Consider the following 16,232-nt stretch of genomic DNA (forward strand, 5'->3'; position numbering starts at 1 on the left):
GGGAAAATAGTTTTTTCTAGGTTTTCTAAATTTGGAAATGGGTGCTTCAGGCCAGATGTTGATATGCCTTAAGAAAACATCTCATTTTCAATGGCAAAGAATTTGCTGTATCAAAATCTGTGTCAAATGCCAGGGTAAATATAAATTTTTTGTATTTTGGGTAATCTGCAAGCTGCTGAATTCAAGAGACTGAGAACTAGCAAGTGAGAAGTACATTCTGGGCTTAACCACTCCCCACCCTGCCTCTTCACACACACTTTTTTCTTCTAAGTTCTTGACATTTATTAGGTTTCCCATCACTATGAATTTGTTCATGTTGAACAATGTGTGAGGCAGAAATAGAGGCCTTCCCATCCTTTTTACATTCATGTTTTTTCACCAGTTTGAAATCTCTGAAGGACGGTAAATTGGCAGCCACTAACAAAAGTTCTTCACAGATCCTTTATATTCACTGGGCTCTTTTCTTTTATGAAATCTCTAAGGTAGAATAAAAGGTGCATGTTTTTCATGAGTGGGCATTTCTCCATAGCTGACTGCCTCACACCTGAAATCAAAATGTATGCCATGGTTTTACATCTGCAAAAACTGATATGTCCCTCCTTGGGGTTCCTCTACTGGTGAGGAACAAAGAGAATGCAGAGCTTGCAAAGGGAAAGAACCCTGCAAAAACAGAAGGGCTTCCCCACACACTTGACTTACTTATTTGGAAACAAAATTCTATATTTTCATTCTCTTTCTCTGGTCCATCCTTTACTAATGCTTCCTCATCTTCCTAACCTCTAAATGTTCCAGGGCTTAGTCTTGAGATTTTCTCTTCTACCTAAATACACTTCCCTTTATCATCTCACTCAATCTCATGGCTTCAAACACCATCTATTTGCTAAAAGCCTGAATCTGTCTCTCCAGTCTGTACTTCTCCCTTAATTTCCAGACTCACTTATTTCTATCTGTGTATCTATTAAGATCCTCAAACTTAAGATGTCCAAACTGAGCTCCTGGTCAGTCCCACTTTCCAACTTGCTTCTCCCAGTCTTCCTTATTTTAAAAAATAACTTCATTCTTCCAGTTGCTCTAGCCAAAATTCTTCACTCTTCTGTTTCTCATTTCCCACATCCAATCCAATCAGCGAACTGGCTTCTTGGCTCCACCTTCAAATATAATCTGGTCACTTCTCAGCCCTTTCACTACTACCATTATGGCCCAAGTTCTTCCATGTCTTGTCTAGATTATTGCAATAGCACCCTAATTAGTTTCTAAACTCCCATTCTTGCTTCCCTAGTCTCAGTATAGAGGTCAGTGGCTCCCCACCTCCCAGAGTAAAAGCCAAAGCTCCTACGATGACCTAAAAAACCTTTATGCTCTGCTTGCCAAAGAGCTCTATGATGTCATCTCCAACTACTCTCCTCATTCATTCCATTCCAGTATCATTGGCCTCTATGCTGTTCCTGGAACACTCTTAGCATATTCCTACTTTATGCTAGCTGTTCCCGAGTGAAACCCCTCACTCACAGGTATCCACATGCATTATACCCACACTTTTATCAAATTTTTAGTCACATGTCACTCAACAGTGGGGCATTCCTTGGTCACCTTAGCTAAAATTATACTTCCCTGACACTTCCTATCCCTGATCCCTACTTTATTTTCTTCTCTGTACTTATCACCTTCTAGCACACTATATATTTTACTTATTACTCTTGCCTATTGTCTGTCACTACTCAAGAGAATGTAAGCTCCACTAAGGGAGAGGTTTTTGTCTGTTTTTTTTTCACTGCTATATCTCAAGTTCCCAAAACAGCATTTGGCACATAGTTGACGTGCAATAATTATTTGCCACATAAATGAATGTTTTTAAAAAATAGAAATCAATAAAAGCCACACAATATATAACAATAATAGCATATACTGTGAATATGCATCAATAATCTATCTTCCTAACTAAGTTAAGAATTTTCTAAAGGCAGAAATCTTATCTCTATCTCTTTTCATTCTTAGGGACTGGCATAAAATGTTACATATATAGCAATTGCTCAATTAAATAGCTGATAGCAGGAAATTTTGCCTCAAGACAAATCACTGAGAAATAAAAACAGAACAACAGAATAATTATCTAATTCAACATGAGACTGGCATGTAAGGAAGAATGGCTCTAAAAGTGGTCTTTTTCTCTCTAATATTTATGGGCCATAGCTCCTAATGCTAATTTAGGACATCCACTCCAAAAATGATCATGGACTGCCATGAGTCAAGATGGCTGCCAGACTTGTTGTCGAGGACAGAAGGTGGAGGATTGGCTCTGGACTACACATCTTGGCCACCTCATCTTAGTTTGTCTTTCAGACCTGTACCTGGAATGTTGGAGACATTTAACCATTTACTATGTATTTCTCTCCTATAAAATCATAATAATTATTCAGACTACAATTACACTTCCTCAAAAATCAGCTGACTTTTGTGGATCAAAGTGTGAATAGTCAAAGAACCCTAGAGAAGTGGCAAACAGAGTCATCAACATAACATTACAAATAATGACAGCAAAGGAGTTGAAAGAAGGTGACTCTGAGCTAGTCCAATTCACATAGAACTTGTATGTGAAATACAAACAGGTTATAAAATGGTTTCATCCAGGAAGGTTTGCAATATAATTTAAGCCCACACCTGAACTGGTTTCAACACATGCTAAAGAAGTACAATGGATGAGAGGAAAATTTGATTTTTCCAGGTATGACCCCTTGGAGAAAAGTGTTTGCTAACCTGACTAATGTCTAGAAAAGCAGTAAATGTCACAGGATAAAAAGAGAACTACAGGATTCAAATTCTGACTAAGAATCTGAGCTCCATTTAGAAAATGAAAGGAAATGAAGGAAAAGGCAAAAACAAACAAAAAAACCAAAACCCTGATTTTTCAAAAATACAACAAAATCACAAAATTATCCATACTAACAAACATAGAGACAATAAATGATTCTGTTTTATTTACCTACTAAATGTCTATGACTAAACGTCTAGGTTCACTGAACAAAGAATAATACCACAATGCAAAACACCAAAGCAACTCCTAATTTTCAAATTCTTTCATTATTTTACTTAATCTTAATTATGGTCACTTAAAATTACCTGACTGGTCTAATTATTTAAATATCCATTGGTAAGCATGCAAAACACCAAACAGAATCATTTGGTAGGAAACAGGGAAAGAGCAGCTTTGATATTGATATTAATTCCTTTAGTATATAACAACACAAGTGGGGGTTTTTGATGTCTCCCTTCTGTCACCCACTCCAACCACAGTCCTGAATATAATTTACATGGACCATATAAAATTAGCTCAGCTAAACTAGCCTAATCTGACATTACATTATACAAGACAACACCAGGAGTTGTGTGAACAGGGCACAAACCATTCAATACTAAGTTTCCAACCAAAACTAGCTCCCCAGTGAATCTCAGTGCCTCAATAAGATCACCTAATGTTCTTTCAAAATTTAAAGCCAAGCAGTAAAATCAGAAACAACACATCATCTGGCTTGCCTAGGAGTTCACAGCAACCATCTAGTGCTCAGATAAATTTTCTCTCTGTAAAATAATTTTGTTGCCACTTGGTTATAAAGAATAAAACTTTCTAATGATATCTAATTCTTGGTTAACATACTATATTTTAAAGTACTTACTTAACAGTAAATGAAGGATGTTTTGTTTTATTGTAACACTCAATAACAAGTCAACAAATTACCGGATAAAAACTAGGAATTTCTTTCCTTTTACATTAGCTTACCCAGTTTAGCGGCGCCCTCTGGTGGGTACTCAGGAAACTGACCCTCGGAAGGGACACTGACAGTTCTCCTCAGGCATCGCCCTTTGGTGGAATCTGTCTGCTGCTCCTGTCCTCCCTCCACAGGTATCTAGTAAACCAAAAAAGAGATGAAAATTAATAGTGCCATAACTACCTTCCGAATGAATGACGTTTTTAGTTGATGAAGGTAGGAGTGTGTAATCATCAGAACAGAAGAAATGTAGAAATAATGTATGCACAAAGGCTAAAGTTATTACCAACCCTTTTTCAGGAATCTTTTCTTTAAAAAGAAAACTGAAAGATCAGGAAAACGTTGAGTATGCAAATTAACTTACATGAAGTATGTACAAATCACATCCAGTTGTGTACCTGCTTAGGGAGCTCAGAAAACAAAACACCCACACAAATAAGATTCTTTTACATCAGAAACTGGTTCACAAGTCCCATTCCTGCCCAATCGTCAATCAGGTAAATGGAAATAAAAGTTAACCAGAAAGATTTCACTCCAAAATTCTCTTAAAAGAAGGTTTTGTTAGATAAAAGTAGTAAAATCAACCACATTTTCTCCAATTTTAAAAGTAAGCACTTTGAGATAGTTAATGAAATACTATACTACCTATACACATTTTTAGTGTATAGATAGTAACTGATACATAAAATGGCATACCTTATTCCACAAGTGAGATTAGTTTTTGAAATCCTATAAAAATACTTTTTCTGGCATAAACTTTTGTTTGTACATGTGGAATAAGAACTATGTATGGTACAAAAGATCTCTAATTCCATTAACTATTTTTACAATTTACGCATGGGTTATCACTGTAGAGTAATGGGATGGCTCTAAGTTGCTTTTTTTTTTTCAATTTCGGTAATTCTAAAAGACCAAGTCATCTTACTTTGGGGGTAGAGGGGCAAAGACTTTTCACAATGAGATTTTATTAGTAACCTCTATCAGAATTAAGAATAGTATTTGTAACATCTTAAATAGTTTGGCAAAATATGTCAGTTGCCCGGGAATCATACCTCCTCCCCTCCCTCAAATGGAAACTAACAGCCCTTATCTGAGTTTCATGCTCAATTACAAAAGGAGGAAGCTGCAAACAGAAAAACAAGAACTGGTTAGAGCCAACTAGGCCCAAGATGGCAGAAAACCTGATCTCCAGTGGACCTTGAGCCTCACTGTACGTTCACTGTAATACATTAGCATGCTAAATGACACGACCATGAGCACCATGACAGTTGACAATTGCCATGACAACTGGGAAAGTCCATACAAGGACTGAAAAGAGGTGTTGCCTCGGTTCTGGGTCCAAACCACAGCCTTGTTCTCAGACATCTTATGAATACTCCTTCTCTTTACTCAATTCTTTCCCTTTTACCTGGACCCTTCTATATATATGGTGTCTCAGCCCGAATCAGGTTGAGAAGTTGATTTGCGAACTAAATTCCCACACTCCTCCATTCTTTGGCCAGTTTCATTATTGGCTGTGTGAATCTGAGTGGAAAAAGAACTTCTCCAGCTGAGACCCCTCGGCCTAGGCTAGGACCCTGGTGCAGGTCCAGGCAACCAATTTGGTAACAATTAATCATAGTCTCTAATTCTTATGGCTCCAATACAGACATTTTAAACAAATTTCAATAATAATGACTAGCATTAAATTCTTAGTATGTGCAAGGCTAAGGAATTTACATATGTGACATTATGAGGAAGCCATTATTATTATCCCCTTTTCTCAGATGAGGAATAATTTATCTCTCCAGATGATTACTATGGGCATCTCAATTGATCCAGCAAAACTGGAATAGATATGGGCTTAAATGTACATGCTTTCTGCTTTGCTTCAGTAATCCAACTCCTAAGACTGGGGTCAAGGGGATGATACTAAGGGAAGCTTTCTCTGTGCTACTGAGAATTTGAAGAGCAAAATTCTAATGTCTTCATAAGGACTGAAAATTTTCATACTCTTTCCTCATTTCCTCATGACCATAACTACTGTTACTGCTTGCACACTGAGAAACCAAATGGTGGAATTAAGAAAGGTAAAATTCTAAAAAATAAGGGAATATCAAATAATAGCATCAGTAAAGCTAATAATTCTTCTAAAAGTTCTCTGTAATATAAAACTTTAAGAACAGTAATCTAAGTCATCCACCCCTTTCAGGATGGAAATGATCTCTACTTAAATAATTAAAAGAGTAGCACCAAGAGGTTAAATAACTCCCTCCTAGTAAGAAAGGTAAAAATGTATCTTCTACTTGCCTTAGGAAAGAATGGAGGTAAATTTGGAAAAAAAAAAAAAAAAAAGTAGTCTGGATCTTTGAACAAATAGATGAACATAAATAAACATAACTATTTTTGTAATAGTTCCCCCCAAAACTCCTATTACCTGATATAATGAAGGCCTAAGCCATAGAGAAAAGAAGAGCTATTTTTGACATTTTAGGAGGGAATGACCTACAATCTTATCTGTGGAAATTTATAAAGGCCATATCCAGGAAAAAGAAAGAAATGGTTTCTACTACCATATACTTTGTCTCTATCATATCTAAGAAGAGAATAAATAAAATATATCAAACCTCTTATTTGGGCCTAAACTTCACTCACAATTATATTCTCAAAGTTTCAATGTAGACTCTTCATTTCCCACTGCTGAAACTTAAAATATGATGAACGGTTTTCTTCACAGTATCACTCTTAAAGTTGAGGGCATTTTATCTCTGACTCAGAATATAAGGGAGAATAATATTTACTTTTATTCTAAATGTGTGATTCTTAAGAATCATTTGCTTTTACACCACCACTGACTGTTTCTTACATAAATAATTCTTTTAAAGATATGGACCTGCTTTTTAAAAGTTAGTATAACATTTCAAGTATCTTCAAATGAAACTAAGCTGGAGTTTATAAATCTTAGTATACAGCCAAAGAAAATCAGTTTTAGAAAAGACAATTTTAGAAAAACGATTCTGTCCATTCTGATTGTCCTAATTTAGTTTACTAGCTCACATTTACTTGTTTACACTGAATTAGTCTAAAAATTGTATATCTTTCAGGTTCGGTAATGAGAGAAAATTTTTTCTTTTTTTAACCTTTTTGCCTTGTATGATGCTTCTTCTGAGCCTTCTTTTTCTTCAGGGAGAATAGTGACCATCATTGTCTTTGGCTGCCTATTGTCCAATGCCTGAAAATAGCTGCTATATGTATTTTTTGAATTTTATTTTTTTATACAGCAGTTTCTTATTAGTAATCCATTTCATACATGTTAGTGTGCATATGTCAATCCCAATCTCCCAATTCATCACACCACCACCAACACCCTGCCACTTTCCCCTCTTGGTGTCCATACGTTTGTTCTCTACATCTGTGTCTCTACTTCTGCTCTGCAAACCGGTTCATCCATATGACTTTTCTAGCTTCCACATATATGCATTAATACACAATTTTGTTTTTCTCTGACTTACTTCACTCTGTATAACAGTCTCTAGATCCATCCACGTCTCTACAAATGACCCAACATTGTTGCTTTTTAAGGCTGAGTAATATTCCATCGTACATATGTACCACATCTTTTTTTTTAACATCTTTATTGGAATATAATTGCTTTACAATGGTGTGTTAGTTTCTGCTTTACAACAAAGTGAATCAGTTATACATATACATATGTTCCCATATCTCTTCCCTCTTGCGTTTCCCTCCCTCCACCCTCCCTATCCCACCCCTCTAGGTGGTCACAAACCACCTAGCTGATCTCCCTGTACTATGCGGCTGCTTCCCACTAGCTATCCACCCTACATTTGGTAGTGTATATATGTCCATGCCACTCTCTCACTTTGTCACAGCTTACCCTTCCCCCTCCCCATATCAAGGCCATGCTCTAGTAGGTCTGTGTTTTATTCCCATCCTACCCATAGTCTCTTCATGACATTTTTTTTCTTAGATTCCATATATATGTGTTAGCACACAGTACTTGTTTTTCTCCTTCTGACTTACTTCACTCTGTATGACAGACTCAGATCCATCCACCTCACTACAAATAACTCAGTTTCATTTCTTTTTATGGCTGAGTAATATTCCATTGTATATATGTGCCACATCTTCTTTATCTATTCATCTGTTGATGGACACTTAGGTTGCTTCCATGACCTGGCTATTGTAAATAGTGCTGCAATGAACATTGGGGTGCTTGTGTCTTTTTGAATTAGGCTTTTCTCTGGATATATGCCCAGTAGTGGGATTGCTGGGTCATATGCTAATTCTATTTGTAGTTTTATAAGGAACCTCCGTACTGTTCTCCATAGTGACTGTATCAATTTACATTCCCACCAACAGTGCAAGAGGGTTCCCTTTTCTCTACACCCTTTCCAGCATTTGCTGTTTGTAGATATTCTGATGATGCCCATTCTAACTGGTGTGAGGTGATATCTCATTGTAGTTTTGATTTGCATTTCTCTAATAATTAGTGATGTTGAGCAGCTTTTCATGTGCTTCTTGGCCATCTGTATATCTTCTTTGGGGAAATGTCTATTTAGGTCTTCTGCCCATTTTTGGATTGGGTTGTTTGTTTTTTTAATATTGAGCTGCATGAGCTGTTTACATATCTTGGAGATATTACCCCTTGGTCCATTGATTCATTTGCAAATATTTTCTCCCATTCTGAGGGTTGTCTTTTCGTCTTGTTTGTAGTTTCCTTTGCTTTGCAAAAGCTTTTAAGTTTCATTAGGTCCCATTTGTTTAGTTTTGTTTTTATTTCCATTACTCTAGGAGGTGGATCAGAAAACATCTTGCTGTGATTTATGTCAAAGAGTTTTCTTCTTATGTTTTCCTCTAAGAGTTTTATAATGTCCAGTCTTACATTTAGGTCTCTAACCCATTCTGAGTTTATTTTTGTGTATGGTGTTAGGGAGTGTTCTAATTTCATTCTTTAACATGTAGCTGTCCAGTTTTCCCAGCACCACTTGCTGAAGGGGCTGCCTTTTCTCCACTGTATATCCTTGCCTCCTTTGTCATAGATTAGTTGACCATAGGTGCATGGGGTTATCTCTGGGCTTTCTATCCTGTTCCACTGATCTGTATTTCTGTTTTCGTGCCAGTACCATATTGTCTTCATTACTGTAGCTTTGTAGTATAGTCTGAAGTCAGGGAGTCTCATTCCTCCAGCTCCATTTTTTTCCCTAAAGACTGCTTTGGCTATTCAGGGTCTTCTGTGTCTCCATACAAATTTTAAGATTTTATTGTTCTAGTTCAGTAAAACATGCCATTGGTAATTTGATTGCATTGAATCTGTAAATTGCTTTGCATAGTATAGTCATTTTCACAATACTGATTCTTCCAATCCAAGAATATGGTATATCTCTTCATCTGTTTGTAACATCTTTAATTTCTTTCATCAGTGTCTTATAGTTTTCTGCATACAGGTCTTTTGTCTCCCTAGATAGATTTATTCCAGGGATTCCATTCTTTTTGTTGCAGTGGTAAACGGAAGGCTTTCCTTAATTTCTCTTCAGATTTTTCATCATTAGTGTATAGGAATGCAAGAGATTTCTGTGCATTAATTTTGTATCCTGCAACTTTACCAAATTCATTGATTAGCTCTAGTAGTTTTCTGGTGGTATCTTTAGGATTCTCTATGTATAGTAACATGTCATCTGCAAACAGTGACAGTTTTACTTCTTCTTTTCCAATTTGTATACCTTTTATTTCTTTTTCTTCTCTGATTGCCATGACTAGGACTTCCAAAACTATGTTGAATAACAGTGGCAAAAGTGGACATCCTTGTCTTGTTCCTGATCTTAGATGAAATGCTTTCAGTTTTTCACCATTAAGAATGATGTTTGATGTGGGTTTGTTGTATATGGCCTTTGTTATGTTGAGGTAGGTTCCCTCTATGCTCACTTTCTGGAGAGTTTTTATCACAAATGGGTGTTGAATTCTGTCAAAAGCTTTTTCTGCATCTATTGAGATGATCAAATGGTTTTTATTCTTCAATTTGTTAATATGGTGTATCACATTGATTGATTTGAGTATACTGAAGAATCCTTGCATTCCTGGGGTAACTCTCACTTGATCATGGTGCATGAGCCTTTTAATGTGTTGTTGGATTCTGTTTGCTAGTATTTGTTTAGGACTTTTGCATCTATATTCACCAGTGATATCCGTCTATAATTTTCTTTCTCTGTAGTATCTTTGTCTGGTTTTGGTATCAGGGGGATGGTGGCCTCATAGAATGAGTTTGGGAGTGTTCCTCCTGGTGCTATATTTTGGAAGAGTTTGGGAAGGATAGGTGTTAGCTCTCCTCTAAAAGTTTGATGGAATTCACCTGTAAAGCCATCTGGTCCTGGGCTTTTGTTTGTTGGAAGATTTTTAATCCCAGTTTCAATTTCATTACTTGTGAGTGGTCTGTTCATATTTTCTATTTCTTCCTGGTTCAGTCTTAGAAGGTTACACCTTTCTAAGAATTTGTCCATTTCTTCCAGGTTGTCCATTTTATTGCATAGAGTGGCTTGTAATAGTCTCTTGGGATGCTTTGTATTTCTGTGCTGTCTGTTGTAACATCTCCTTTTTCGTTTCTAATTTTATTGATTTGAGTCCTCTCCCTCTTTTTCTTGATGAGACTGGCTAATGATTCATCAATTTTGTTTATCTTCTTAAAGAACCAGGTTTTAGTTTTATTGATCTTTGCTATTGTTTTCTTTGTTTCTATTTCATTTATATCTGCTCTGACCTTTATGATTTCTTTCCCTCTACTAACTTTGGGTTTTGTTTGTTCTTCTTTCTCTAGTTCCTTTAGGTGTAAGGTTAGATTGTTTAAGATTTTTCTTGTTTCTTGAGGTAGGCTCGTATTGCTATAACCTTCCCTCTTAGAACTGCTTTTGCTGCATCCCAGGTTTTGGATCCTGGTGTTTTTGTTGTAATTTGTCTCTAGGTATTTTCTGATTTCCTCTTTTATTTCTTCTGTGATATCTTGGTTATTTAGCAACATATTGTTTAGTCTCCATGTGTTTGTGTTTTTTTCCCTGTAATTGATTTCTAATCTCATAGCGTTGTGGTCAGAAAAGACGCTTTATATGATTTCAATTTTCTTAAATTTACTGAGGCTTGATTTGTGACCCAAGATGTGATCCATCCTGGAGAATGTACCATGTGCACTGGAGAAGAAAGTGTACTCTGCTGTTTTTGTTTCCTTATTAATTTTCTGTTTGGATGATCTGTCCATTGGTGTAAGTGAGGTGTTAAAGTCCCCCACTATTATTGTGTTACTGTCAATTTCTGCTTTTATAGTTGTTTGCATTTGCCTTATGCATTGAGGTGCTCCTATGTTGGGTGCATATATATTTATAATTGTTATATCTTCTTCTTGGATTGATCCTTTGATCATTCTGTAGTATCCTTCCTTGTCTCTTCTAACATTCTTTATTTTAAAGTCTATTTTATCTGATAGGAGTAATGCTACTCCAGCTTTCTTTTGATTTCCCTTTGCATGGAATATCTTTTTCCAACCCCTCACTTTTAGTCTGTATGTGTCCCTAGGTCTGAAGTGGGTCTCTTGTAGACAGCTTATATATGGGTCTTGTTTTTGTATCCATTCAGCGAGCCTGTGTCTTTTGGTTGGGACATTTAATCCATTCCCTTTTAAGGTAATTATCGATATGTATGTTCCTATTACCATTTCCTTAATTGTTTTGGGTTTGTTTTTGCAGGTCCTTTTCTTCTCTGTGTTTCCCACTTAGAGAAGTTCCCTTAGCATTTGTTGTAGAGCTGGTTTGGTGGTGCTGAATTCTCTTAGCTTTTGCTTGTCTGTAAAGCTTTTGATTTCTCCATTGAATCTGAATGAGATCCTTGCTGGGTAGAGTAATCTTGGTTGTAGGTTCTTCCCTTTCATCACTTTAAATATATCATGCCACTCCCTGCTGGCTTGTAGAGTTTCTGCTGAGAAATCAGCTGTTAACCTTATGGGAGTTCCCTTGTATGTTATTTGTCATTTTTCCCTGTTGCTTTTAATAATTTTTCTTTGTCTTTAATTTTTGTCAATTTGATTACTATGTGTCTCGGCGTGTTTCTCCTTGGGTTTATCCTGCCTGGGACTCTCTGCACTTCCTGGACTTGGGTGGCTATTTCCTTTCCCATGTTAGGGAAGTTTTTGACTATAATCTCTTCAAATATTTTCTTGGGTCCTTTCTCTCTCTCTTCTCCTTTTGGGACCCCTATAATGTGAATGTTGTTGCATTTAATGTTGTCCCAGAGGTCTCTTAGGCTGTCTTCATTTCTTTCCATTCTTTTTTCTTTATTCTGTTCTGTGGCAGTGAATTCCACCATTCTGTCTTCCAGATCACTTAGCCGTTCTTTTGCCTCCGTTATTCTGCTACTGATTCCTTCTAGTGTATTTGTCATTTCAGTTATTGCATTGTTCATCTCTGTTTGTTTGTTCTTTAATTCTTCTGGATGTTCGTTCTTTAATTCTTCTAGGTCTCTGTTAAACATTTCTTGCATCTTCTCAATCTTTGCCTCCATTCTTTTTCTGAGGTTCTAGATCATCTTCACTATCATTATTCTGAATTCTTTTTGTGGCAGGTTGCCTATCTCCACTTCATTTCATTGTTTTTCTGGGGTTTTATCTTGTTCCTTCATCTGGTACATAGCTCTCTGCCTTTTCATCTTGTCTATCTTTCTGTGAATGTGGTTTTTGTCCACAGGCTGCAGGACTGCAGTTCTTCTTGCTTCTGCTGTCTGCCCTCTGGGGGATTAGGCGATATGAGAGGCTTGTGTAAGTTTCATGATGGGAGAGAGTGGTGATTGGCAGAGCTCGGTAAAACTTATTCTGCTTGTCTGATGATGGGTGGGGCTGGGTTCCCTCCTTGTTGGTTGTTTGGCCTGAGGTGACCCAACAGTGGAGCCTACCTGGCTTTTTGGTGGGGCTAATGGCAGACTCTGGGAGGGCTCACACCAAGGAGTACTTCCCAGACCTGCTGCCAGTTTCCTTGTCATCATGGTGAGACACAGCCACCCACTGCCTCTGCAGGAGACCCTCCACCACTAGCAGGTAGGTCTGGTTCAGTCTCCTATGCAGTCACTGCCCCTTCCCCTGGCTCCTGATACGCACACTACTTTGTGTGTGCCCTCCAAGAGTGGTGTCTCTGTTTCTCTGAGTCCTGTCAAAGTCCTGCAATCAAATCCCACTAGCCTTCAAAGTCTGATTCTCTAGGAATTCCTCCTGCCATTGCCAGACCCCCAGGTTGGGTAGCCTGACGTGGGGCTCAGAACCTTCACTCCAGTGGGTGGACTTCTGTAGTACAAGTGTTCTCCAGTTTGTGAGTCATCCACCCAGCAGTTATGGGATTTGATTTTATTGTGATTGTGCCCCTGCTACCACCTCAATGTGGCTTCTCCTTTGTCTTTGCACGTGGGGTATCTTTTTTGGTGAGTTCCAGTGTCTTCCTGTCGATGATTGTTCAGCAGTTAGTTGTGATTCTGGTGCTCTTTCAAGAGGGAGTGAGCACATGTCCTTCTACTCCACCATCTTGAACCAATCTCTGGCTGCTATATATATTTTTTTGGTCCAGTCTTACTTTGTTTGCAATGGGAGGGCTAGTCTTGTACCAGTTACTCCATCATTTTGACAGCTGGTGTCAAAAGCCTTTTATTCTCTCTTCTCTAAACTACTAATACAGTCTCTTCATTGGTGATATTCTGCCCCTTAAATCTATCCTTTACATAGTTACCAAAATATTTCTAAAATGCAATTATAGTCATTTAAGGTACACCTCCGTGAGATTCCTCCCATAACAGATCTTTCTCTGGCACTATACTTATACATGGAGTCATAATTTTTCATTTGTGCAACTAATTCCACATAAGTTAACAGCTTAACTTACCAGCCATTCTGAGACTTAAAGGCCTTCAGTTGCTCTCCTTTGCAGTGTTTTTCAAAGAAGTCATGGTATGTTTGTGTGTGCATGTGACAAGGGACATATCTCTCTGCTTCAACCAGAGCATAATTTGGAGTTTATCTGTTGTACAGGGCTTCTGCATAAGCTTTTCCACAAAAGGCGTTGTTCTGCTAAAAAAGTGTTTTGAAACTAATGTCTTACAGAGCAAGTGCAAGTTCCCTGACATAGTATACCAGGTTTTCCACAATCTGGCCACTGTATAAGTAACCAGCTTTAGACTTTACATACTAGGAACACCAAATTGCTTGCATTTCCCTAACATATTCCTTATGTTGTAGTTCAATGCCTTTGCTTAGTTTGTCCTCTCAGCCTGAAATATTTTCCCTCACTTTATTTTCTATTCTATACCTGCAAGGTAAACTCCTAACCATCCTAAGGCTTAGGACAGGCATTGCTTCTTCCAGGAACCTTCCTTTCTATCAGTTCCCTAAGGGAGGTTAAGGTACACCTCCCTGGGGTTCCGCCAATAACAGATCTTTCTCTGGCACTATACTTATACATGGAATCATAATTATTCATTTGTGCAACTAATTCCACATAAGTTAACAGCTTAACTTACCAGTCAATCTCCAAACGTTAAAATAGCTCCAACTCACAAATGAATAAATGAATATTTGATGGGTAGAGATGGGGGCCATTTTAGGCAAAGGAAATAACATAACATCAGCCAAGAAGTTGGTACGCTTACTATTTTTTTTACTGTATTTGGAACCAGGAGTAGGCCAATTTAGCTCGAGCCTCTTAAGGGGAAGAAGTGGGAGAACACCAAAATATATTATAACCACATGGCAGGGCTTTAATACCAGGCCATGAATAATTCAGGAAGCACTGGGAAACACTTCAAGTTTTTAGATCAGAGGAATAGTAGTCTCTTAATTTGTCTGTCTCCTTCCTACCTTTCCCTCTTCCAATACATCTTACAGATTAATATTCATAACACATAACTTTGATCCCCTTCCTTTCTTAAGCTTCCTTTGCTAACTGCCCATTGTCAATAGCATCTTAATGACAGAGACTACAGTGCTTTAGAATAAATGGATTTCTTTCTTTTATTCTATCCAGTTTACTTGTGCTATTTATCAAATGCCATTTTAAAATTATTTTTCCTATTCCCACAACTAAATTTGGTACTGGGGAGAGGGGAAAGAATTGTGTCTTATTCTTTGTAACTCATAACAGTGAACTCACATACAGGAGCACATTATGTATCTGCTGAATAACTTGAAAGTAGTTCTGAATGAACTATGCCATGGGTAGTTTACCCCAGGATAAATAACACTTGATCTTAGCTGTTTGCACAAAGCCTAACTGTTATTTTCATCAATATATCTGAGTGTAAATATTGTTTTCCAAAATCATGAAAAATATTTTAAAATATTTTGAAATTGCATTATTACCACCTTGCTGCCTTTGCACTAGCATCAAGCTTTTAAAATTCCAAATATAGAAAGTAGAGTGTGACTGAAGAAAACAGGAGCCACATTTACCATTCTTAATGCCTTGTTATTGCCAAAAGAAAGGAACTCACAAATTCAGCTTTCTTTTATATTTTTATACTGGCTGCACCCTGGGGAGTTCATGATTATCTTCTCTACCATTTCCTCAACTCCTTAATCTCTAGTTTACTTGGTCTTATCTCTTGCAAGCAAAATGGAATTCAAATGGCCTCCTACGTCCTCTTTGAACGGGTTGGTGCCAAGCCAGCTGGGGCCTATCCTGGCATCCGGGCAGGGAAGTAAATTCATAACACATAAGCAATGTCTATTTGGCACAATTTGTATGAATTGTAATTTGTATGAAGCAATTTACTGAATCAGTGAATCATTTCTCAAGGTGATACTCCTGGCACCTCTTTCAGAATTCTGCCCAGATCTACTCTTCTGTTACATTCCCATTTTGGTAACTAGTGTACTTAACACTCTTCCCATGTACATTGTCCAAGCAAACTTTTTCCCATTTCTGACAGGAAACATGCAGTTAAGAGAGAGCATTAAAAGATCCCACACAGTGAATACATGAGTGATACTAGACTAATATAATCCTCCCACATTCCAACAGTGCCTGGCTAAGGATTCAGTTTAAACCCTTACAGGACCCTCTTAATTGATCTTATTAATACAGCAATAAACACCCCTGTGATTAGGTAATTAAGGTTTAAAACAGCTTTTTAAGATAATTTTAGCAGGAAATTCCTTGAACTCTTTGTTTCAAGGAATTCTAAATTGTTCAATGCAAAACTCCAAAGATAAGAGTTATATTCTTCATGATAGTGTGGGTGGAAGGTAAAAAGAGTGACAGCATATTCTGGTCCTTACACACACACACAAAAAAAGGATTTCTAAACTTTTCCTATTATGAAATTAACAGAATATTAAATAAAATTCAAGTAGCAGGTATAACAATGCCTTAACATTTTCTTATCCTAGAGATTTAATCCACTTTCTCCAGCTTATAGTGGTAGAACATACCTGTCTCAGGGCATTAAACTGCTTGC

At 37.3% G+C, this 16,232-nt stretch overlaps 1 protein-coding gene across 9 annotated transcripts in view; it reads right to left on the reverse strand.

Moving 5' to 3' along the window:
• The window catches only part of RASAL2 (RAS protein activator like 2), a 386,290-nt gene that overhangs the window by 177,320 nt on the left and 192,738 nt on the right, over window positions 1-16,232 (reverse strand). For all 9 annotated transcript variants that reach the window (XM_059056121.2, XM_059056130.2, XM_059056124.2 and 6 more), the window contains exon 3: window positions 3,776-3,902. In XM_059056121.2, the coding sequence (XP_058912104.1) occupies window positions 3,776-3,902 (127 nt within the window). The remainder of the gene's footprint in view (window positions 1-3,775; window positions 3,903-16,232) is intronic.

This window comes from Kogia breviceps, chromosome 1 (genome assembly GCF_026419965.1).
Source record: "Kogia breviceps isolate mKogBre1 chromosome 1, mKogBre1 haplotype 1, whole genome shotgun sequence".
Lineage (NCBI taxonomy): Eukaryota > Metazoa > Chordata > Mammalia > Artiodactyla > Physeteridae > Kogia > Kogia breviceps.